Source organism: Podarcis bocagei (assembly GCF_964188305.1).
Source record: "Podarcis bocagei genome assembly, chromosome: 10".
NCBI lineage: Eukaryota > Metazoa > Chordata > Lepidosauria > Squamata > Lacertidae > Podarcis > Podarcis bocagei.
The window spans coordinates 2,242,581-2,266,014 of NC_138135.1; the positions used below are offsets into that span (position 1 = coordinate 2,242,581).

At 47.6% G+C, this 23,434-nt stretch overlaps 1 protein-coding gene across 3 annotated transcripts in view; it reads left to right on the top strand.

The window, feature by feature from the left end:
* The window catches only part of LOC308595684 (uncharacterized protein), a gene marked incomplete at its 3' end in the record, with an annotated part of 39,222 nt that extends 17,228 nt beyond the window's left edge, over positions 1–21,994 (top strand). Inside the window, exons 2-3 of one of the 3 annotated variants that reach the window (XM_081210300.1) lie at positions 4,070–4,208; positions 20,423–21,994. In XM_081210300.1, the coding sequence (XP_081066426.1) occupies positions 20,555–21,994 (1,440 nt within the window). In that variant the 5' untranslated portion in view covers positions 4,070–4,208; positions 20,423–20,554. Of the gene's footprint in view, positions 1–2,824; positions 2,994–4,069; positions 4,209–18,604; positions 18,740–20,422 lie in introns of those variants that run through there. The other 2 variants (XM_081210301.1, XR_014012105.1) reach the window with 2 other exon arrangements.
* Positions 21,995–23,434: the final 1,440 nt, after the last annotated feature.

A 23,434-nucleotide genomic window follows, 5' to 3' on the forward strand; every position in this document is an offset into this window, starting at 1 on the left:
CAGAAGATGGCTGGGGGTCCAAAAGGATCTTCCCAGGCAAAATGGCCTGGAGCCGGCTGAAGATTTTGGGGCCCCCAGTCAGCAGCTCGGGAGAACCGCAAGCCCCACGTTGCGGCGCCAACTGTTACGGAAAAATCTGGGTGCGGGGTTACTCTGCCACCCAGCTCATCGGACTAAGTCCGTGGGTCCCTGCGGAAGAAAATGAGCTCAGCCGGACGCAGGAGCAAACTGCAGAAGATCCAAGTTTATTGCGCAACAGGTTCAAGGCGAGATTGAACCCAGAGAAAGGGGTGACATGAACTTTTGAAATTTCCCTCCATATCCCAGAATACAGTGCATGAAACGTCACGAATACATTATGGGAAGGTTGGGTTTCACAAGTTACATCATGAATATACTTTACACGTCATGAATACATTATGAAAAGGTGGGATTACATTAATTAGCATTTTCGGATGAGGGAGGGGGGATATGCAGAGCGGGAAATATACATAGATACACATTTATTGAGTACCGGTGGTGGCAAGACAATGGGTCAGAGATAAGCATCGTCTGCCACCTAATATTGCCTAGAGGGAAGGTTTGGCGAATTAAGAAGTTCTTGCGTACGTGACCTGCCGCTTCGGGGATTATGGAAGTAGGGATAGCATCATGGAGTCCACGGGGAACTGAGTTGAATGACACTGAGAGCGAAGAAATCGGAGTTACGGTTGATTTTATATCAATTTCTAAAGATTTCAATGATTTCAAACCAATTCTGTACTATAGGGCAAAAGCAGAAACAGAATGGATACATTGTAACAGGAGGTCCTTGGCTAAAGCGGGGCCATAGGAATAAGCGGGGCCTCGGATGTTCTTAGAAGGAAGGGGGAAAGGAGAACAGAATGGATACATTGTAACAGGAGGTCCTTGGCTAAAGCGGGGCCATAGGAATAAGCGGGGCCTCGGATGTTCTTAGAAGGAAGGGGGAAAGGAGCCCCCCCCTTCCATTCCGTAACATTTCCATAACAGCAGGAAGGAATTCCCCCACTCTTGTCACACGCAGCTGGGCTCACTTGCCAGAGCCACCTGGAGATCCTGACTACAATTCCCATCATCCCTGACCACTGGTCTTGCTAGCTCAGGGTGATGGGAGCCGTAGTCCAAAAGCAGCTGGAGACCCAAGTTTGGGAAACCCTCTTCTCCCTGAAGGACAAAGGGGGGTTCACTTGCACCAGAACGTCAGGTGAGCCCTGCAGAATCAGGCCCATGGGGCCCCTGTCCTCCCAGGGGCCAAGCAGGGGCCTCTTCTGGGAAGCCCACCGGCAACATTTGAGCCCCAGAGAAGGAAGGAGGGGCATTTCTTCTAGGGACACATTTCTGGGGTCGGCCAGGGCAGCTGGTTTTGTTTCGCTGCAGGTGAGCCTGCCCCGTGCAATGTGGGGCTCTTAAGGGAACTTCCGGGGGGGGGGCGAGGGGCTGCAGCACCAAGACCTAAAACACGGAGGGATCTAAGCTTGTGGGGTGGGGGAGGGGAGCATTTTGCAATGCAAACCTTGTAGGGGGAAGGGACCCACTTTGCAGCTGGATCGCCGGGATCAGCCCCTCCCCCGCTCTCCTGATCCACGAAAGGAAAAAGGGAGGAGGAAACCTTTCTCTTCCTCTCCCCCCCTCAATTCTTTCCTTCCCGGCACATCCTCCTCCCACCCCGCCCCCACAACCCCAGATCCCGCCCCCAAACGTCCCATCCCTTCCTCCTCCTCCTCCTCCAATCCGGCTTCTGCTCCAGGACTGGGGAGTGTGAGCCCCCTCCCAAACTGTCGGCTTCTCCCGGAAGTGGAGCTTCCACTCCGGATTGCTACTCTGCGACGTAGCTCTAGAGGCGCTTTCGGAAAGGGGAGGGAGGAGGCAGGGGACCCCCCCCCCCGTGGATGTTGCAGGAAAGGAGACTCGGGAGCGAGGAGAAAGAGGTAAAGGGGTTGCGGGGGGGGGAGAGGGGGGTAAGTACCCAGAGACCCCCGCCAGCTCCCCCAAGCGCCTTCCGTGGGGCCTGGATCCCGGCACGTGTGCTGCGAAGGGGCGGAGATGGGGCGCCCACCCACGAGGACTCCCTGGCCCCCTTTCCCCCGCGCAGGCATCCCTGGGGCGCCGAGAAGTGGGCCAGGAAAGGGTTAAGGGGTGCGGGAGGCGCCTGGATAGAGACCCCCCTGTCCCTCCCCATGTCGTCTTGGGGGGCACCTCCAAATAGAGATGGGGGCGCATGGCGAAGGGTGAGCCAAGGGGGACTCTGGGTGCAGGGGGCGCCAAGGGCGAAGGTAGCAGGGGGGCACCCCCGGGGCAAGGAAGCACAGCATGGGGGGGGGGGAAGATAGCCCGAGCGGCCGCCTTGGCTTCTCGCTCCTGCCGAGGAATCGACCCCCCGCACTTCAAGGCGACCAGAGAGGGATCCCTGGAAAGTGGGGGTCCTGCCCCCCCACCCTTCCTTCCCGCAAACTCCATCCTCTTACTGCCCCACAAGCCCCCATAAGACCCTGCCCTGTCCAGACACAGCCATTCTGCCCAGTCCAACCATTGGTCCCCTGGAGAGGAGAGGAAATCCCGAGAGGAAGAGGGGAGGGGGGAGGCCTTCTCAGAAGCGGCTCTTTGTTTCTGCAATCCCACCCAGGAAGCAGCCAAAAACCTTTTCCTCTCTCTCAGGCTTCAGTCTTTATTGTCTTTTCCGCTGAGGATGAGGATAATGTACACCTGTCATCAGAAACAGGGGTGCAGAGTCCATGGAATGGCTCTCAGGGCTGATACAGAAGTTGCACCTCAAAAGCATTTCTGTTCCTCTTATTCTTCATAGGCCATGTCAGAGTGACTGACAAGCTGAGATACAACCCATCATCATCCGATGACAGTGACTGCATGAATCTTCCTAGTCAAAGGACCCATTTTCTTGATAGACAGTGCCTGTGGCTGGAGGCTCTACACACCGGGTGTGCCTGTGCAGGCCAAAGACTGCCAGTATTAGTACAGGTGAGGTGTGTGTCATTCCCAAATTTACAGACTGTGTGTGAATGAGAGTTTGTGGGTGGGATTATAGTTTACGGCAACCCTGTGATTTTCTCCACCCATAGCATTTCATAAGCTAATATTGCAGTAAAAATTCCAAAATAACTACAAAAAATCACAAGATAATAATAATAGTACAGTGGTACTTCGGGTTAAGAACTGAATTCGTTCTACAGCTCCGTTCTTAATCTGAAACTGTTCTTAACCTGAAGCACCACTTTAGCTAATGGGGCCACCACGCTGCTGGAGCACGATTTCTGTCCTCATCCTGAAGCACAGTTCTTAACTAAAGGTACTATTTCTGGGTTAGCAGAGTCTGTAACCTGAAGCGCCTGTAACCCGAGGTATCACTCTAGACGTTATAGTATTAGTATTTTCCCCCAGCCGCTCTGGGCAGCTTCCAGTACATATAGGTAAAGGTAAAGGGACCCCTGACCATTAGGTCCAGTCGTGGCTGACTCTGGGGTTGCGGCGCTCATCTCACTTTTTCGGCCGAGGGAGCCGGCGTACAGCTTCCGGGTCATATGGCCAGCATCACTAAGCCGCTTCTGGCAAACCAGAGCAGCGCACGGAAATGCCGTTTACCTTCCCGCCAGAGCGGTACCTATTTATCTACTTGCACTTTGATGTGCTCCCCCTGCCTAGAAGAGGCTAAGGCAGAAGCCAGGACAGGCGCCTCGCTGAAGGGGTGCTGCACAGTCCTCCCTCTTTGCGCAGCCGAAGACTGATAAGCATAACAGGATCCAAAAATAGCAAAAACGTAACTCACAGTAAAACCCCGACTTAGCATTCCAAAACAGCACTCAAGTAAGAAACAGACAAGCAGAGTATAGTAATAGCAGAATATGAAGTGGGATCAGGCGCATTTCAATACTGTAATTCATATATAATTCAATGTGAGAGTAACCCTGGGACTAGATAACAAGCCTCCAGGTGGACGTGCCCCCTCTGCCCTTCATTTTCCTCTTCAACACGGGCAGAATCTGCCTTCTTGACTGTGGGATTGACTGTTGTTCTCCTCCTCTCCATCCACCAGGGCTTGACTTCAGGTGCAGCAGAATTCCCCAGCCCCCCAAGGATTTGAGACCCATCAGCTTTCCTCACCTGGTTTAGCCGGCCGGTTGAAGCCGTTGCTTGAACCCCTGTTGCATGCTGACAGCTTCTGGAAGCCACAGGTGAGAGCTGAGTGCAGGGTGGGCACCACAAGGGTGGAAAAATGACCCCAGAAAGTGCAGGACATGTCCCCCACCAAAGGAACTACTGCTCCCCAACGCCCCATGACATCTAGATTCAGGTAGGTAGCCGTGTTGGTCTGACGCAGTTGAAATAAAAAATTAAAAAATAGGGACCAACTATGGTTATTCTATCTATAAGCTTTCGTGTGCATGCACACTTCTTCAGATACACTGAAACAGATGTCACCAGACCCTTGTATATCGTGGGAGGGTGGGGTGGGTTTTTTCTCAGAGAGGTACTCCTACTACCATCTCCCACTACCCTTCACTATATGAAGAAGTGTGCAAGCACATGAAGTGTGCAAGCACTTGGTCCCTAAGGTGCTGTTGCTGTTGTTGTTGTTTAGTTGCTTAGTCGTGTCCGACTCTTCGTGACCCCATGGACCAGAGCATGCCAGGCACTTCTGTCTTCCACTGCCTCCCGCAGTTTGGTCAAACTCATGCTGGTAGCTTCGAGAACACTGTCCAACCATCTCATCCTCTGTCGTCCCCATCTCCTTGTGCCCTCCATCTTTCCCAACATCAGGGTCTTTTCCAGGGAGTCTTCTCTTCTCATGAGGTGGCCAAAGTTTGGAGCCTCAGCTTCAGGATCTGTCCTTCCAGTGAGCACTCAGGGCTGATTTCCTTCAGAATGGATAGGTTTGATCTTCTTGCAGTCCATGGGACTCTCAAGAATCTCATCCAGCACCAGAATTCAAAAGCATCAATTCTTTGGCGATCAGCCTTCTTTATGGTCCAGCTCTCACTTCCATACATCACTACTGGGAAAACCATAGCTTTAAATATAAGGACCTTTGTTGGCAAGGTGAGGTCTCTGCTTTTTAAGATGCTGTCTAGGTTTCTCATTGCTTTTCTCCCAAGACCCCAAGTTGCTACTGGACTATTTTTTACTTCAACTGTGTCAGACCAATATGGCTACCTACTATTAAGTACAGTTATCTCCTTGCCTTGAATATCCTGCTTTTCAGTGCCATATTAGGATAGTCCTTTGTCAGAAGACAAGCAGAGGATCAGGCAGCACATCATCATTATAAGGAACCATTGGGGTGGGTGTTTCCATCTGGGATACCCATTTGCCATCTTCTTTCCTTCAGCTTCTCCTGCTCTTCATGCAATGTGAGGCATGTAGACAGAGGTCCATCTGCGAGAACAGGAGCTTCCCTTAGCACCCATTCAGCTGACCCCAAGCACCAAGCCTTGTCACTAGTTCTCTGACTGACCCAGACCACAGTCCCCAGAAAAGACATAGACCTGGGTCTCCCAAAATGGTCCATATGGACCTCCTGAGGTCAGTGGGACTGTGCAGGTGATTCATGAAGATCTAGAGGTGGAAATGGGGGCAACCACTTGATTTGAAAGGCAGTCCCACAGGACAACAGTATTCCAACATTATGCTGTGTTATTAAAGATGATTGAGGATTATGAAAGGTTGCTGATGCATTACTATCATTCGACATCATACCATTTTCATTTCCTAAAAATTGGGAACATGGGTAGGACATGGGAGAATGTAAGAGATGTTGAAATAAGAGAAGGTGCTAATGGCAGTTGATGTGTCCTTTTCCCCCTGTGTTCTTTCTCCTGAAACCCAAACAGGATTTCCTTTCTGCCCACTCTGAAAAAGGTGATGGAGAAGACAGAATTGCAGGGGACAAGGCACCTTTTGTTTCATTAGGTATAGCCATTAAAATGTGTGAAATGTGGAATATGCTTCACTGAATGAGCACACATAGTTCACATCAAAGAACACAAAAAGGAAAGAACCCATTTAAAGGTATGGAGTGTGGAAAGAGCTTCTGTTTCAATGCAAAACTTAGAACACACCAGCAGACTCATAGAGAGAGAAAACGTTTTACCTGCAAGGAGTGTGGGAAGAACTTCAGTCGGAGTGGAAACCTTAAATTGCACAAACGGACTCACACAGGGGAGAAACCATATGAATGTATGGAGTGTGGAAAGAGCTTCAGTTACGATGCAAGCTTTAGATCACATCAACGGACTCACACAGGGGAGAAACCATTCAAATGTGTGCAGTGTGGGAAGTGCTTCAGTCGGAGTGGACACCTTAGACAACATCAACGGACTCACACAGGGGAGAAACCATTCAAATGTGTGCAGTGTGGGAAGTGCTTCAGCTTCAGTGCAAGTCTTAGATCACATCAGCGGACTCACACAGGGGAGAAACCATATGAATGTATGGAGTGCGGAAAAGTCTTCAGTCAGAGTGGAGACCTTAGAAAACATCAATGGACTCACACAGGGGAGAAAGCATTTGAATGCATGGAGTGCGGAAAAGTCTTCAGTTGGAGTGGACACCTCAAAAGACATCAACGGACACATACAGGGGAGAAAGCATTTGAATGCATGGAGTGCGGAAAAGTCTTCAGTTGGAGTGAAAGCCTCAAAAGACATCAACGGACTCACACAGGGGAGAAACCATTTAAATGCATGGAGTGCGGAAAGAGCTTTAGTGATAGTGGAAGCCTTAGACAACATGAACGGACTCACACAGGGGAGAAACCATATAGATGCACTGAGTGTGGAAAGAGCTTTAGTGTTAGTGGAAGCCTTAGAGAACATCAACGGACTCACACAGGAGAGAAACCATTTAAATGCATGGAGTGTGGAAAGGACTTCAGTAAAGGTTCACACCTTAGATCACATCAACAGACTCACACAGGGGAGAAACCATTTCACTGTATGGTGTGTGAAAAGAGTTTTAGTGTTAGTGAAAACCTTAGAGCACATCAACGGACTCACACAGGGGAGAAACCATTTCAATGTATGGAGTGTAGAAAGAGCTTTAGGAACATAGGATATCTTAGAACACATCAACGGACTCACACAGGGGAGAAACCATATAAATGTATCGAGTGTGGAAAGAGCTTTAGTAATAGTGGAAGCCTTAGAAGACATCAACAGACTCACACAGGGGAGAAACCATTTAAATGCATGGAGTGTGAAAAGACCTTTAGTGTTAGTGAAAACCTTAGAGAACATCAACGGATTCACACAGGGGAGAAACCATTTAAATGCATTGAGTGCGGAAAGAGCTTCAGTCGAAATAGATACCTTAGAACACATCAACGGATTCACACAGGAGAGAAACCATTTAAATGCATGGAGTGTGGAAAGAGCTTCAATCGGAGTGGAGACCTTAGATCACATCAACGGACTCACACAGGGGAGAAACCATTTAAATGTATGGAGTGTGGCAAGGACTTCAGTCGGAGTACACACCTTAGACAACACCACCGGACTCACACAGGGGAGAAACCATTCAAATGTGTGCAGTGTGGGAAGTGCTTCAGTTTCAGTGCAAGTCTTAGATCACATCAACGGAATCACACAGGGGAGAAACCATTTAAATGCATGGAGTGTGGAAAGAGATTCAGTCAGAATGGAAACCTTAGACAACATCAACGGACTCACACAGGGGAGAAACCTTTTTAAATGTATGAAATGTGGAAAGAGCTTCAGTTATAGTGGAAACCTGAGAAGACATCAACATGCTCACATCAGTAAGAAACAATTTAAATGTATGGAGTGCGGAAAGAGCTTTAGTTGTAATGGAAAACTTAGAACACATCAATGGACTCAGACGGGAGAAACCATTTAAAGGTATGGACTGTAAAAGGAGCTTCAGTCAGAGTGGAACCCTTGATTTATGTCAACAAACTCACACAAAAGACAAACCATATAAATATCAGGAAAGTAGATAGAGGTTCACTCTTAGTGGAAGTTCAAAATCAACAGACTTATGGACAGGAAGAACTTTAACAGTTGACACATTTCAAACCATCACAAACTCAAAGAGGAGAAGCAGTTTATATGAAAAGACTGCAAAAAGTGCTTTATTTATAATGGAGTATTTAAGGAACATCTAGGACTCTCACATGGGAGAACCCATGTAGATGTATGGAGTGTGTGACATCTTCCTCTCAGAGTCCACTCTGAGCAATGAACTCAGCAGGACATCATTCCTACAAGCATGAGGTATATGTGAAGTTCTGGTGTTTGTATGTAAAACATTATAATAATGAAATAACGAAGGCAGCATCTCACAATGGTGAGTGTAATTTTAGATGAAAGTACCTTTGGTTTTTGCACCAAACTCTCTCACCCCCCCCACCGCATGATCTCCCAGCACTGCTTCTTCACCAGAACTTCATCGCTGCCTCCTGCCCTGCGCGTTCTGAAGAAAACTTGAAATACTGAAATTAAATGGGAGATTTCCCCCCAAGCCTAATTTCAAGAGGGGGAAGGAGGGGCTGCAGGTATCAGAGAAGTCTCCTGGGAGGCCCATCTTCACTCATGAACCCCATGGGGCAACCCCAGAGCTGCTGCTCATTCTGGGGCTTGGGGAAGATAATATTTTTCCATAGTCCCAGAAGTTTTGCTTCAAACATGCTACTCGGGAGTTTTCCTACCAGAGGACCACAATGCTGTGGCTGCTGTTGTTGTCATGGACTGGCTGGGGGGGTGGAGGCACCAGTTGGGGGGCCCACAAGGGAAGAAGGCTCAGAGCCTGGGGACTGGTGGTGGGATGAGCAGAAAGAGGGAGAAAAGGGAACAGAATGGGAGGGGAGGTGTTGCAAGCTGAGGAGGAAACAGGGTTTGATGAGCGGGAAGATGCTGGGGCAGAGAGCAGTTCAGGCTCAGAGGGAGGAGAGGAGGGGACCAGGAGACCTATAGGAGGCCGGCTGCTGAAGCATCCAGGGAGACCCCCCCCCCTTGCTGCGACCAGCACATGCCTTTGAGTCTGGCGGTTAGAACTCTTAGAATGTGGGGATCCCATTTTTCAACCAAAGCAAAAACCCGCTAGCCTTTTCCCACGTCTTTCCTGACCTGACAGTCGTTCGTCTTTTCTACGAAGGACTCTACAAAGTCCTTCTCCCTCCCTTTATTTACCATGGGGTCCCAGCACCCTTTTCTGCCTCTTACACGCTATGGAAAAGAGTCCCTTTCCATTGGACGCCTGGCAGCCCAGTGCCAAATCCGGCTGCTCCAGAGAGAATGGAAAGGAACTGTAAATGCCCTTGCGCTCTGACGCGCACCAGTCACTTCCTTCTGGATCCTGGTGCTGCCGGTGCAGCTGCATTTAGGAGAAAAAGAGAAATTGGAAACCGAGCCCAAGTCCCTTGCTATCCAAAGTGGCCACTTGGACCAGCCTTGGGGCATCTTCCTTGGGAAAAAGGAAAAGTTTCAGATCTCAGGTTCCCCGACAGGGAATGAGAGCTTTGATTGGCGTTCTCCCCTTGCAGTTAATTGCCTCTCTAATTGCAGAACCCCAATTCTCCCGTTCTCCCCTCCCCCTCCTCACTACCTCTTGCCAGGAAGGCTGGGAGTGAAGACCGTCAGCAAAAGAGACAGCCAGGGATGAGAATCTGGGTTGCTGGGTGTTTCAGAGAATCCCGCCCACAATCTTCTCCATTCCTAGACTCACGTCCGCATGCGCTGCTCCTGGCCACCCCAGGGTCTTTTACTAGATTAATTTATGGCCAGCCTGGGGCTGAAAATAAACTTCCAAAAAACTAAATTACTGACAAAAAACCTCACAATGGAAGAAATAAAAAGAACTTCAAGAAAAAACAGGCCTGGAAATTAAAAATAAGGTTAAATACCTAAGGATCTGGATTTCAAAAAAACCTTTAAATTTATATTAGGATAATTCTAGTAAAGTATGGAAAGAATTTTTTAAAAATATCGAAACCTGGACCAAACTCCATCTCTCACTCTGGGGAAGAGTCTCGGTTGTGAAAATGAATATCCTCCCCAAAATGCTTTTCTCTTTCCAAACAATATCCATTTTAGGAGGAATGAATAGTTCTAAGGAGTAGAAAAGGGAAATATCTATATTTATATGGAGTGCAAAGAAACCGAGAATTAAACACCAGTTATTAACAGATCAAAAGGAGAGAGGAGGTTTTGCGTTGCCAGATTTGGAATTCTACCATGTGGCGGCAGGATTGGTTTGGATAAAAGACTGGATTACACTAAAAGATATGGACCTATTAGACTTGGAAGGCCACGAGAATCGGTCTGGATGGCACGCTTCTTTAATGTACGGAAAAGTGAAGGTCCACAGGGGATTTTTGAGCCATGTGATAAGAAAATTGTGATATAAAATCTGGAATAAATATAAAGGAATACTTGAGCCAAAAATACCCTTGTGGACATCACCAAGAGAAGCCATATACTCATGTTAGAATATTTACAACTAGCAAAACTGACGGGAAGAGTTAGAGGAGTATTGAACCAGAAAATACTTGGAGAAGGGAGAATATTTAAGGATTATAGAAGATCATATTGTACCAACCACACCATATTAGCAGAACTTGTGTGATACTTGTAAACATAACAAATACTGTTTGTGGAGTAGACGGGAACAATATTAAAGAATATAAAACTGTGTGAAAGAAACAACGGCAGTATAAACAGCACAATGAGAATGATTGGAAGACTTGTTTTGTCAGAAGTCTTTTTTATTTAATTAGGAAGATTAAGTTCTTTCATGCACATAAATCTGCTTTTTCTTCTTTGTTTTTCTGTATTTTCTTCTTTCCTTTTTTCTTCATTGTTTTTTCTTAATTGTCTTTTTTGCAGTATGAGATTGTAAATTCTTTGTTTATGTGTGCAGTTTAAATCAATAAAGATTACCGTATTTTTTGCACCATAACACTCACTTTTTTCCTCCTAGAAAGTAAGGGGAAATGTCTGTGTGAATGCCTACGGGTGGCGGGGGGGGGGGGATCTGCTGCAGTCGTGAGCAGAGAATCCATGGTTCCCCTTCCTTCCCTCCTCTGTGGCTCGTTTTGAAACAGCAAAGTGGGAGAAGAGCCACTGAGTGGGGAGGAGAGAGGGACAGAGAGCCTGCTTCTTTAAAGGAGGAAAGCGGGAGAGGAGAGGAGCCGCTTACACAAGTCCGGAGCTGTTTTTTTCAGCGAGCCGGGGAGGAGGGAGAGAACAGCTCGCTAAATAGCAGCAAAGTTTTTCGCAAACAGGCTCTCTGCCCCTCTCTCCTCCCCACTCAGCTGGCTAAATAGCAGCAAAGTTTTTCAGCGAGCCGGGGAGGAAGGAGAGAAGCAGAGCCTTTAAAGGAGCAAAGCGGGAGAGGAGAGGAGCCTTCTCCCCTTATACCCCTCTTCTTCATTATTAGCAGCATCCTTCTCCACCCACCCCACACGTGTTCCTTGTCCCTTGAGTGCTTTTCCTTCCCTCCCCATTTAAAACGTGGTTACAAAGCACGGATCCACATGGATCCTCAGGATTTTTGCACTGGGTCACCCCAAATTCACCATCAGATCACATAGCATGTCCATGGCTACAGCCTGCACCAAAAAAATCACGCACCCACTGTTGCCTGGGGCCGCAGTGGTGCAAAAACGTGGTTACAAAGCATGGCTCCACATGGATCCTCAGGATTTTTGTATTGGGCTACCCCAAACTCACCGTCAGATCACATGTCTGTGGCCACAGCATGAACCACAAAAATCATACACCCACTGTTTCGTTTAGAATATTTTTTCCCCTGTTTTCCTCCTCTAAAAATTATGTGCGTGTTATGGTCGGGTGCGTGTTATAGAGCGAAAAATATGGTATGTTAAAAATAAATCAATTTGTGGCCGGCCTGATGAAGCGTTGCTTTCTCTGGTTAGCCCCACTGGAACTCCAGTTCTTTCCAGACCCTGGGGTCACTAGAGGACTGGTGGCTCCTCCTGGCAAATGGCCTGGTGCGCACTGGATCACCAGTCCTTCCTTGTCGCCAGAATCCGGCCAACCAAAGGTCCCATCTGGGGTGCCATCTGTTGTAAACAAAAGCTGCCCTTCTTCCCTTATGGGGGACACAGGAGCCCTTTATAGAGTCCCTTGTAGGTTCTCCATCGGTAGGAGAAAAGAGCAGAGGCAACCAGAGACTATTGAGAAGCAAAGCAGCTAGTAAGCCTGATCTTGATTGATCTGTTGCAACAGGGTGCTCCCCTCACACACAGGAAAGGAGGAGGACCCAGAACAAAGGTGTGCCTGCCTTTATATAGACATTTTAAATTCCCTGCCCTGGAGCTCAAGACCACCCCTCCATACATCATACATACATCACAGAAGGGGCGTAACCCAAGACCACCCCCCACAAACATCATGCCTGCATCACAGAAAAGGTGGTCTACAACAGAAATGTGAATGTTGTCATTTTTCCTGTCTGCCAGGTTATCTGGTAATGCCTTATCTGATTCCCTTTACTGGTAGTCTGGTCATACCTTTGAGATTTCCCAATTCCTGAGACAATGGGAAGGTTCCCTCACCTGCTCCCTCCTTGCAGAGAAAACGTTTGGTCAGTTTGGGAGTCAAAATGGTTTCAGGACGGTCTTCCTGAGCTACTCCAGACATGTGGTCGACATATCTATTTATGTGCTTGCTTGGTACATTTATGAACATTTATTATATATATAATATATATAATATTATATTATTACATGATTCATCCAGTCCAGCCTTTCACATGATGAATTCTGCATTTACTTTAAATAAGCAGGGGGACAATATACTGTCCTCCTTTCCCAATTTTGTTGTTCCATATCCAGTTCAAACTGTAGCTTCTTGTCCAACATGGAGATTTCTCAGGAGACAGATGAGGTGATCAGGCACTCCCATTTCTTTAAGAACTCACCATAGGTTGCTGTGGTCGACACAGTCAAATGATTTTGTATAGTCAATGAAGCAGAAGTAAATGTTTTCTAGCTTTCTCTATAATCCAGCGCATGCTTCCAATTTGGTCTCTGCTTCCTCTGTCCCTTCGAAATCCAGCTTGCACTTCTGGAAGTTCTCGGTCCACATACTGCTTAAGCCTGCCTTGTAGCATTTTAAGCATAACCTTGCTAGCGTGTGAAATGAGCGCAATTGTGTGGTAGGTGGTGTGGGATGTGAAACACAAGAGCAGTCAATTACAACATTCCTAGAGTGTACATGTTTAGACATGGGGAGGAATGTTTGTCCAGCCAGCAGGTAAACTTCCCGTTTCCTTCTGGGCTGGGACAGACTTCCTCTGCATGTGACTAGAGGTGGGCGTGGCCTCACCTGTGCAGGTAAGGACAAAAGCACAGGGCAGGGGCAGCCATCTCTCTCTTGCCTCTCTTCCTTCAAAGAAGCAACATCTACTAAGCTAATGATGCCCTCTTGGCTCCCAGCCAAAAGAGGAGACAGGGACTGTCTTATTATAAGATAGACTCCAAATGTATATTAGTTCATGAAGCCTAAGTCTGCCTTCTGGGATGTGATTGTGAACAGAATGTGAGTAAACTCTTTTTATACTTTTGTAAAAGACTGTGTCGTCTCTTATATTTTATGAGGGAATAAGGGGAAATAGAATAGTTATTATAGAGGCTTAAGCGAGCCTGAGGAAACGCTGCCGTTGCAAACTTAAAATAAAGGGGAATGTTTTACTCTGCTGATATTGGAAACTTGTTAACACAAGTTGGATAAGGATATAATCAGATAATATATACTCTCCTGCATCCCTGAACATTCCCACAGGTGGAGCATTCTTTGGCACTGCCCTTCTTTGGGATGGAGATTCATGTGTGGCAGGAACCCCCCCCCCCCAATCATTCAGTTTCTACAAACACGACACACAGACACACTCACACAGGACATACATGACACTTCTGTTATAAATTCATACAAAATCAGCCGTACATTGGATCTGCACCGTTCGACTTTTATTTTGCACCATGAGGGAAGGACTATCAAAAAGGGGAGAGTTGACACAAGGCAGCCAACACGTCCGCAGTGAGCCCTACCCAGTTGGCATGCCAACCTTGATGGTCCTAGACTCACAAACGACCTGCAAATGGAAGTGGATTTAGTATGGACTGAAACACAGGACAGTGACCAGCCCTTCCCTCTGGGGGCAGGAAACAGTGAACTCCCCTTTGTCCTCAGGAATGTAATCATGGGGAGGGGAAAGGAGGAACTGGACAGGTGACAAGACCCTCAGGTTACCACCACAACTCCTCCTCCTTCAAAGAAGTCACACTTCTCTGAAGTCTCTCAGCCCCACTCACCTTACAGAGTGTTTGTTGTGGGGGAGGAAGGCAAAGGAGAATGTTAGCCGCTTTGAGACTCCTTTGGGTAGTGATAAAGCGGGATGTCAAATCCAAACTCCTCTTCTTCTCCCTGAACCCCTCCTCTGTGTGATGTGTCAATGATGTAGTCATGATGTAGTCTTGGGGGTGTTGCATGGGGGATTAGCAGCTAATAAAAGTTGGGGTCTTCTTTTGTTGGGGGCTTCCATCTTGTTCCACCTGGGGGCAGGGGGGAGTACTGTGGAGACAGTCTTCAATCAAGACCTACTGGCTGCTCTTTTGCTCTCCTCTTCCTGGCTGGTCTCCTTGTTTCTTGTCCAAGGGATCCCTCAGATTTTGGAATCCGCTTGGCTGTTGTGCAGGGACGGGGCCTGTGTCCACGGTCATTGTCCTGGCCTTAGTCAGAGGCTGGGGTGGGGAGCTGGGATTTGGGGGGAGCCGTTTAGCTGCCCCCCGTTCCTGGTTTGAACAGCACCAACACCTAAAACACGGAGGGATCTAAGCTCGTGGGGTGCGGTGGGGTGGGGGAGGATGTTGCACTTGTGGGGGGGACCCCTCTTTGCAGCTGGATCTCCGGGATCAGCCCCTCCCCCGCTCTCCTGATCCAGAACGAAGAGGGGAGGGGGGGAACCTTCCTCTCTCCCCCCTCAATCCTTTCCCTCCCTTCCCGGCATCTCCTCCTCTCACCCCGCCCCCCACAACCCCAGATCCCGCCCCCATAAGTCCCACCCCTCCTTCCTCCTCCTCCAATCCGGCTTCTGATGAAGGAATGGGGGGGTGAGCCCCCTCCCAACCTTCTCCCGGAGGTGGAGCTTCCACTTCGGATTTCTTCTCTGCTCCGTAGCTCTAGGGGAGGGGCGCTTTCGGAAAGGGGAGGGAGGAGGCAGGGGACCCCCCCGTGGATGTTGCAGGAAGGGAAAGGAGAATCGGGAGCGAGGAGAAAGAGGTAAAGGGGTCGCGGGGGGGAGGGGGGAGAAGAGGACCCAGAGACCCCGCTAGCGCCCCCAAGCGCCTTCCGTGGGGCCTGGATCCCGGCACGCGTGCTGCGAAGGGGCGGAGATGGGGAGCCCACCCACGAGGACTCCCTGGCCCCGTTCCCCCACGCAGGCATCCCTGGGGCGCGGAGAGAAGCCAGGATAGAGACCCCCTTGTCCCCTCCCCTGCTCCCGTTGGTGGGGGGCAATAGGGACGGAGAGATGGGTCGCGCCTGGCGAGGGGTGAGCCAAGGCGGCGTCTAGGTGCAGGGGAGACCCCGGGATGGGAGGGGGGCCAAGGCCGGGGGGAGGAGGGGCAGCATTCCCGGGGCAGCACTAGTGGGGGGGGGGGAGATAGGAAGACCAGTCTTGGGGGGGGGGGCGTCTCAATCGTGGCTTCCTTGGGGACTATCCGGAGGGGCCGCCTTAGCTTCTCTCTCCCGCCCAGCAATCAACCCCCCCTTCAAGGCGACCAGAGAGGGATCCCTGGAAAGTGGGGGTTCTGTCTCCCCACCCCTTCCTTCCTGCAATCTCCATCCTCTTCCCACCCCATAAGTCCCTGCCCTGTCCAGACACAGCGCTTCTGCCCAGTCCAACCATTGGTCCCCTGAAGAGGAGAGGAAATCCCGAGAGGAAGAGGGGAGGGGAGAGGCCTTCTCAGAAGTGGCTCTTGGTTTCCGCAATCCCACCCAGGAAGCAGCCAGAAACCTTTTCCTCTCTCCCAGGCTTCCATCTTTAAGTCTCTTTTCCACTGCATGGTTCACTGAGGATGAGGATAATTTACACCTGTCATCAGAAGCAGGGGTGCAGAGTCCATGGAATGGCTCTCAGGATTCATATAGAAGTTGCACCTCAAAAGCATTTCTGTTCCCCCTATTCTTTGTAGGCAATGTCAGAGTGACTGACAAGCTGAGATACAACCCATCATCATCTGATGACAATAACTGCATGAATCTTCCTAGTCAAAGGACCCATTTTCTTGATAGACAGTGCCTGTGGCTGGAGGCTCTACACACCGGGTGTGCCTGTGCAGGCCAAAGACTGCCAGTATTAGCACAGGTGAGGTGTGTGACATTCCCAAATTGACAGACTGTATGTGAATGAGAGTTTGTGGGTGGGATTATAGTTTATGGCAACCCTGTGATTTTCTCCACCCATAACATTTTGTAAGCTAATATTGCAGTATGAATTTCAAAATAACTTTAAAAAATCTCAAGATGATGATGATAATGATAATAATAATAATAATATTTTATTTATACCCCACCCTCTCCAGCCAAGGCCGTGCTCAGGGGGATGAAAAGAATGATTGCAGAATTTATGCCCTGCCCATCTGGTTGGGTTTCCCCAGCCACTCTGGGAAGCTTACAGTACATATACAAGACAGTAAAACATCCAACATTACAAACCTCCTGATACAGCTGTCTTCTAAATGTCAGATAGCTGCCTGTTTCCTTGCCCTCTGAAGGGAGGGCATTCCATGGGGCAGGAGGCCCTCTGCCTGGTTCCCTGGAACTTCACTTCTGACAGCAAGGGAACCAGCAGAAGACCCTCGGAGGAGGACCTCCTTGTCCGGACTGAGTGATGGGGGTGGAGATGCTCCCTCAGGTCTACAGCGCCGAGGCTGTTTATGGCTTTAGGTTGCAGATGTTGCTCCTCCATAACGATCTCCAGAGCAAGTCTGAGATATAATTAGCAGAGTAGCAAAAAACGCTCAGAGGCAGAAAAAAATAATTCAGCTGAGAAATCTATTACAGTGGTACCTCTGGTTGCGAACAGGATCCGTTCTGAAGGCCAGTTCGCAACATGAGCAGAATGCAACCCATGTCTGTGCATGCATGGGTCACTTTCTTGAGGATGAGGATAATGTACACCTGTCATCAGAAACAGGGGTGCAGAGTCCATGGAATGGCTCCCAGGGCTGATATAGAAGTTGCACCTCAAAAGAATTTCTGTTCCTCTCATTTTTTCTAGGCAATGTCAAAGTGACTGACAAGCTGAGATACAATCCTTCATCATCCGATGACAGTGACTGCATGAATCTTCCCAGTCAAAGGACCCAGTTTCATGATAGACAGTGCCTGGGGCTGGAGGCTCTACACACCGGGTGTGCCTGTGCAGGCCAAAGACTGCCAGTATTAGCACAGTTGAGGTGTGTGACCTTCCCAAATTTACAGACTGTATGTGAATGAGAGTTTGTGGGTGGGATTATAGTTTATGGCAACCCTGTGATTTTCTCCACCCATAACATTTCGTAAGCTGATATTGAAGTACGAATTCCAAATTAACTACAAAAAATCACATGATAATAATAATAATAGTACAGTGGTCCTTCTGGTTAAGAACTGAATTTGTTCTGCAGGTCCGTTCTTAACCTGAAACTGTTCTTAACCTGAAGCACCACTTTAGCTAATGGGGCCTCCTGTGATTTCTGTTCTCATCCTGAAGCAAAGTTCTTAAAAAAAGATACTATTTCTGGGTTAGCAGGGTCTGTAACCTGAAGCGTCTGTAACACGAGGTACCACTGTGGAAGTTATAGTATTCGTCTTTTCCCCCAGCCACTCTGGGCAGCTTAGAGTACATATAGGTAAAGGTATAGGGACCCCTGACCTTTAGGTCCAGTCGTGGCCGACTTAGGGGTTACAGCGCTCATCTCGCTTTATTGGACGAGGGAGCCGGTGTATAGCTTCCGGTTCATGTGGCCAGCATGACTGAGCTGCTTCTGGCGAACCAGAGCAGCGCACGGAAATGACGTTTACCTTCCCGACAGTACAGTACATATACAAGACAGTAAAACATCAAACATTAAAAACCTCCTGATACAGCTGTCTTCTAAATGTCAGATGTTTCCCTGTTTCCTTGCCCTCTGAAGGGAGGGCATTCCATGGGGCAGGAGGCCCTCTGCCTGGTTCCCTGGAACTTCACTTCTAACAGCAAGGGAACCAGCAGAAGACCCTCAGAGGCGGACCTCCCTGTCCGGACTGAACGGTGGGGGTGAAGATGCTCCGTTAGGTCCACAGGGCCGAGGCAGGGGCCAAAACAGCACTCAAGTAAGAAACAGACCAACAGAGTAGAATAATATCAGAATAGGAAGTGGGAGCAGGCACATTTCAATACTGTAATTCATATATAATTCAATGTCAGAGAAACCCTGGCACTAGATAACAAGCCTCCAGGTGGACGTGCCCCATCTGCCCTTCACGTTCCTCTTCCGCACGGGCAGAATCTGCCTTCTGGACTGTGGGATTCACAGTTGTTCTCCTCCTCTCCATCCACCAGGGCTTGACTTCAGGTGCAGCAGAATTCCCCAGCCCCCCAAGGATTTGAGACCCATCAGCTTTCCTCACCTGGTTTAGCCGGCCGGTTGAAGCCGTTCCTTGAACCCCTGTTGCATGCTGACAGCTTCTGGAAGCCACAGGTGAGAGCTGAGTGCAGGGTGAGGACCAAGGGTGGAAAAATGACCCCAGGAGGTGCAGGACATGTCCCCCACCAAAGGAACTACTGCTCCCCAACGCCCCATGACATCTAGATTCAGGTAGGTAGCCGTATTGGTCTGATGCAGTTGAAGTAAAAAATTAAAAAATAGTTCAGTAGCACCTTAGAAAACAACTATGATTGTTCTAGATAAAAGCTTTCGTGTGCATGCACACTTCTTCAGATACACTGACACAGATGTCACCAGAGCCTTGTATATCGTGGGAGGGTGGGGTGGGGTTTTTCTCAGAAGGGTACTCCTACTACCATCTCCTACTAACCTTCACTATATGAAGAAGTGTGCATGCACACAAAAAGTTATACCTAGAACAAACTTAGTTGGTCCCTAAGTTGCTGTTGTTGTTTTTTAGTCGATTAGTCGTGTCCAACTCTTCGTGACCCCCTGGACCAGAGCACGCCAGGCACTCCTGTCTTCCACTGCCTCCCGCAGTTTGGTCAAACTCATGCTGGTAGTTTTGAGAACACTGTCCAACCATCTCGTCCTCTGTCGTCCCCTTCTCTTTGTGCCCTCCATCTTCCCAACATTAGGATCTTTTCCAGGGGGTCTTCTCTTCTCTTGAGGTGGCCAAATTATTGGAGTCTCAGCTTCAGTATCTGTCCTTCCAGTGAGCACTCAGGGCTCATTTCGTTAAGAATGGAGAGGTTTCATCTTCTTGCAGTCCATGGGACTCTCAAGAGTCTCCTCCAGCGCCAGAATTCAAAAGCATCAATTCTTTGGCGATCAGCCTTCTTCATGGTCCAGCTCTCACTTCCATACATCACTACTGGGAAAACCATAGCTTTAACTATACGGACCTTTCTTGGCAAGGTGATGTCTCTGCTTTATAAGATGCTGTCTAGGTTTCTCATTACTTTTCTCCCAAGACCCTAAGTTGCTACTGGACTATTTTTGTTATTTTTTTTTACTTCCACCGTGTCTGACCAATATGTCTACCTACCATTAAGTACAGTTATCTCCTCGCCTTGAATATCCTGCTTTTCAGCACCAGATTAGGAAAGTCCTCTGTCAGAAGACAAGCACAGGATCAGGCAGCACATCATCATTATAAAGAACCATTGGGTGGGTGTTTCTGTCTGGGATTCCCATTTGCCATCTGCTCTCCTTCTGCTTCTCCTGCTCTCTCCATGCAATGTGAAGCATGTAGAGGGAGGTCCATCTCCAAGAACAGGAGCTTCCCTGAGCACCCATTCAGCTGACCCCAAGCACCAAGCCTTGTCACTAGTTGTCTGACTGACCCAGACCACAGTCCCTGGAAGAGATGAAGGCCTGAGTCTCCCAAAATAGTCCATATGGACCTCCTGAGGTCAGTGGGACTGTGCAGGTGATTCCTGAAGATCTAGAGGTGGAAATGGGGGCAACCACATGATTTGAAAGGCAGTCCCACAGGACAACAGTATTCCAAGATCATGCTGTGTTATTAAAGATGATTGAGGATTATGAAAGGTTCCTGATGCATTACTACCATTAGACATCATACCATTTTCAATTCTTAAAAATTGGGAACATGGGTAGAACATGGGAGAATGTAGGAGATGTAGAAATAAGAGAAGGTGCTAATGGCGATTGATGTATCCTTTTTTTGTGTGTGTGTTCTTTTTCCTGAAGCCCAAACAGGATTTCCTTTCTGCCCACTCTGAAAAAGGGGATGGAGAAGACAGAATTGCAGGGGACAAGGCACCTTTTGTTTCATTAGGAATAGCCATTAAAATGTGTGAAATGTGGAATATGATTCACTGAATGAGCACACATAGTTCACATCCACGAACACAAAAAGGAAAGAACCCACTTAAAGGTATGGAGTGCGGAAATAGCTTCTCTTTCAATGCAAAACTTAGAACACACCAGCGGACTCACACAGGGGAAAAACTATATTTATGTACGGAGTGTGGAAAGAGCTTTAATGATAGTGGAAGCCTTAGACAACATCAACGGATTCACACAGGGGAGAAACCATTTCAATGCATGGAGTGTGGAAAGAGATTCAGTCAGAGTGGACACGTTAGACAACATCGACGGACTCACACAGGGGAGAAACCGTTTCAGTGTATGGAGTGTGAAAAGAGTTTTAGTAATAGTGCAAGCCTTAGAAGACATCAACAGGCTCACACAGGGGTGAAACCATATAAATGTATAGAATGTGGAAAAAGCTTCAGTCAGAATGCAGACCTTAAAAAACATCAACGGATTCACACAGGGGAGAAACCATATAAATGTATGGAGTGTGGAAAGAGCTTCGGTCAGAGTGGAGAGCTTAGATCACATCAACGGACTCACACAGGGGAGAAACCATATAAATGTATGGAGTGTGAAAAGAGCTTTAAAGAAAGTGGAAACCTTAGAAGACATCAACGGACTCACACAGGGGAGAAACCATATAAATGTATGGAGTGTGGAAAGAGCTTCGGTAAGAGTGCACACCTTAGAAATCATCATCGGATTCACACAGGGGAGAAACCATATGAATGTATGGAGTGTGGAAAGAGCTTCGGTCAGAGTGGAGAGCTGAGAAGACATCAACTGACTCACACAGGGGAGAAACCATATAAATGTATGGAGTGTGAAAAGAGCTTTAAAGAAAGTGGAAACCTTAGAAGACATCAACGGACTCACACAGGGGAGAAACCATTTAAATGCATGGAGTGTGGAAAGAGCTTCAGTCAGAATGCAGACCTTAGAAATCATCAACGGACTCACACAGGGGAGAAACCATTTAAATGCATGGAGTGTGGAAAGAGCTTCAGTCAGAGTGGAGAGCTGAGAAGACATCAACGGACTCACACAGGGGAGAAACCATATAAATGTATGGAGTGTGGAAAGAGCTTCGGTCAGAGTGCACACCTTAGAAATCATCAACGGATTCACACAGGGGAGAAACCATATGAATGTATGGAGTGTGGAAAGAGCTTTGGTCGGAGTGGAGAGCTTAGATCACATCAACGGACTCACACAGGGGAGAAACCATATAAATGTATGGAGTGTGGAAAGAGCTTTAAAGAAAGTGGAAACCTTAGAAGACATCAACGGACTCACACAGGGGAGAAACCATTTAAATGCATGGAGTGTGGAAAGAGCTTCAGTCAGCGTGCACACCTTAGTAATCATCAACAGACTCACACAGAGGAGAAACCATATAAATGTATAGAGTGTGGAAAGTGTTGGCTATTTGCAGTATGGTAGCACTGCAGAGAGCTTGCTGGGGAGACTATGCATTAAAAAGGGACTCAAAAATAACTTAAACAAGGTTTTAATTACAAAAACAAAAACCCCTTGAACACTAAATACATCAACAAACAAACATGACCCAACCACCAACCCATCCCCCAGGGTAATGGGAGAGTTAGGTGCTGCTCCTTATATACTACACCCAATTGCTGACACAGCTTAATCAATACAACTCAGCAGCACCTGCTATGTTTCACAGCTGTAAAGCTGGGTCTCGTTATCTTGCTCTGGCCCTTGCTCTGGCCCCTTAAAGACACACACATCGGGTGGAACAATGATGAACCTTTACATTTAAAGTAACCATTCAACATTTCCCCTGTGGTTCATCATTGTGGAACAAAAACATAAAGCATATTTTGTACATGTCTTTCATGTGTAACCTTTGGAAGTGCTTTTGTAAAAAATGTCTGCAATTTGATTGTCACCTGGAACATATTCAAATACAACCATTTTGTCAGCAATTAGTTTCTTTACAAACTGTAAACGTAATCTTAAGACTCTAGTGCGCTACATATTGGTCTCTGAACACAGGATAGCGAGTCCACTCTGGGAATCAAGGTAAATTTTTACTGGTAGTGTTACTTGCATCTGTAGGTCTGCGAATACTTGCAGATACCATTCTACATCACGAGTGGCCTGACCGCATGCACATAATTCACTCTCTGTTGTGGAGAGACAAATAATGTTTTGTGTCTGGGACTTCCATTCAAATGGACAACCGTTATAACAAAACACCATACCAGACACACCCTGCAATTATTTTGTTCCACTGCATGAGATGCATCGCAGAAAATTTCAAAACCTTTGTCAATACTTGATGTAAACTGCAACCTATAATCAAAATAAAAAAATTCCTTCCAGTAGCACCTTAAAGACCAACTAAGTTAGTTCTTGGTATGAGCTTTCGTGTGCATGCACACTTCTTCAGATACACAGATACACAGAAAGCTCATACCAAGAACTAACTTAGTTGGTCTTTAAGGTGCTACTGGAAGGAATTTTTTTATTTTGACTATGGCAGACCAACACGGCTACCTATCTGTAACTGCAACCTATAATGTTTGGTATGTTTAAGGTACATCACCACTCTCTTAAGAGCAGAGAAACATTGCGTAGTGGGCTTTTCCACAAATTTTGCCAGAAAGTGAAAAGCATAAGTTATATCTGGTCTTGAGATTCTTTGAATAAAATTTAGCTTGCCTATAGCAGAACGATACAAAGTTTTGTTAGGAAATGGCTTATCTTCACCTGTAAAGGTGAAACCACACACCATAGGCGCTTGCTTCCCATTTGCATTTTCTAAACATAGCATTTCAACAAGATCATCAATTTTTGCAGTTTGATGAACCAGAAAAGATCCATTTTTGCCTTTCTCAATTTGCATGGATAAGTAAT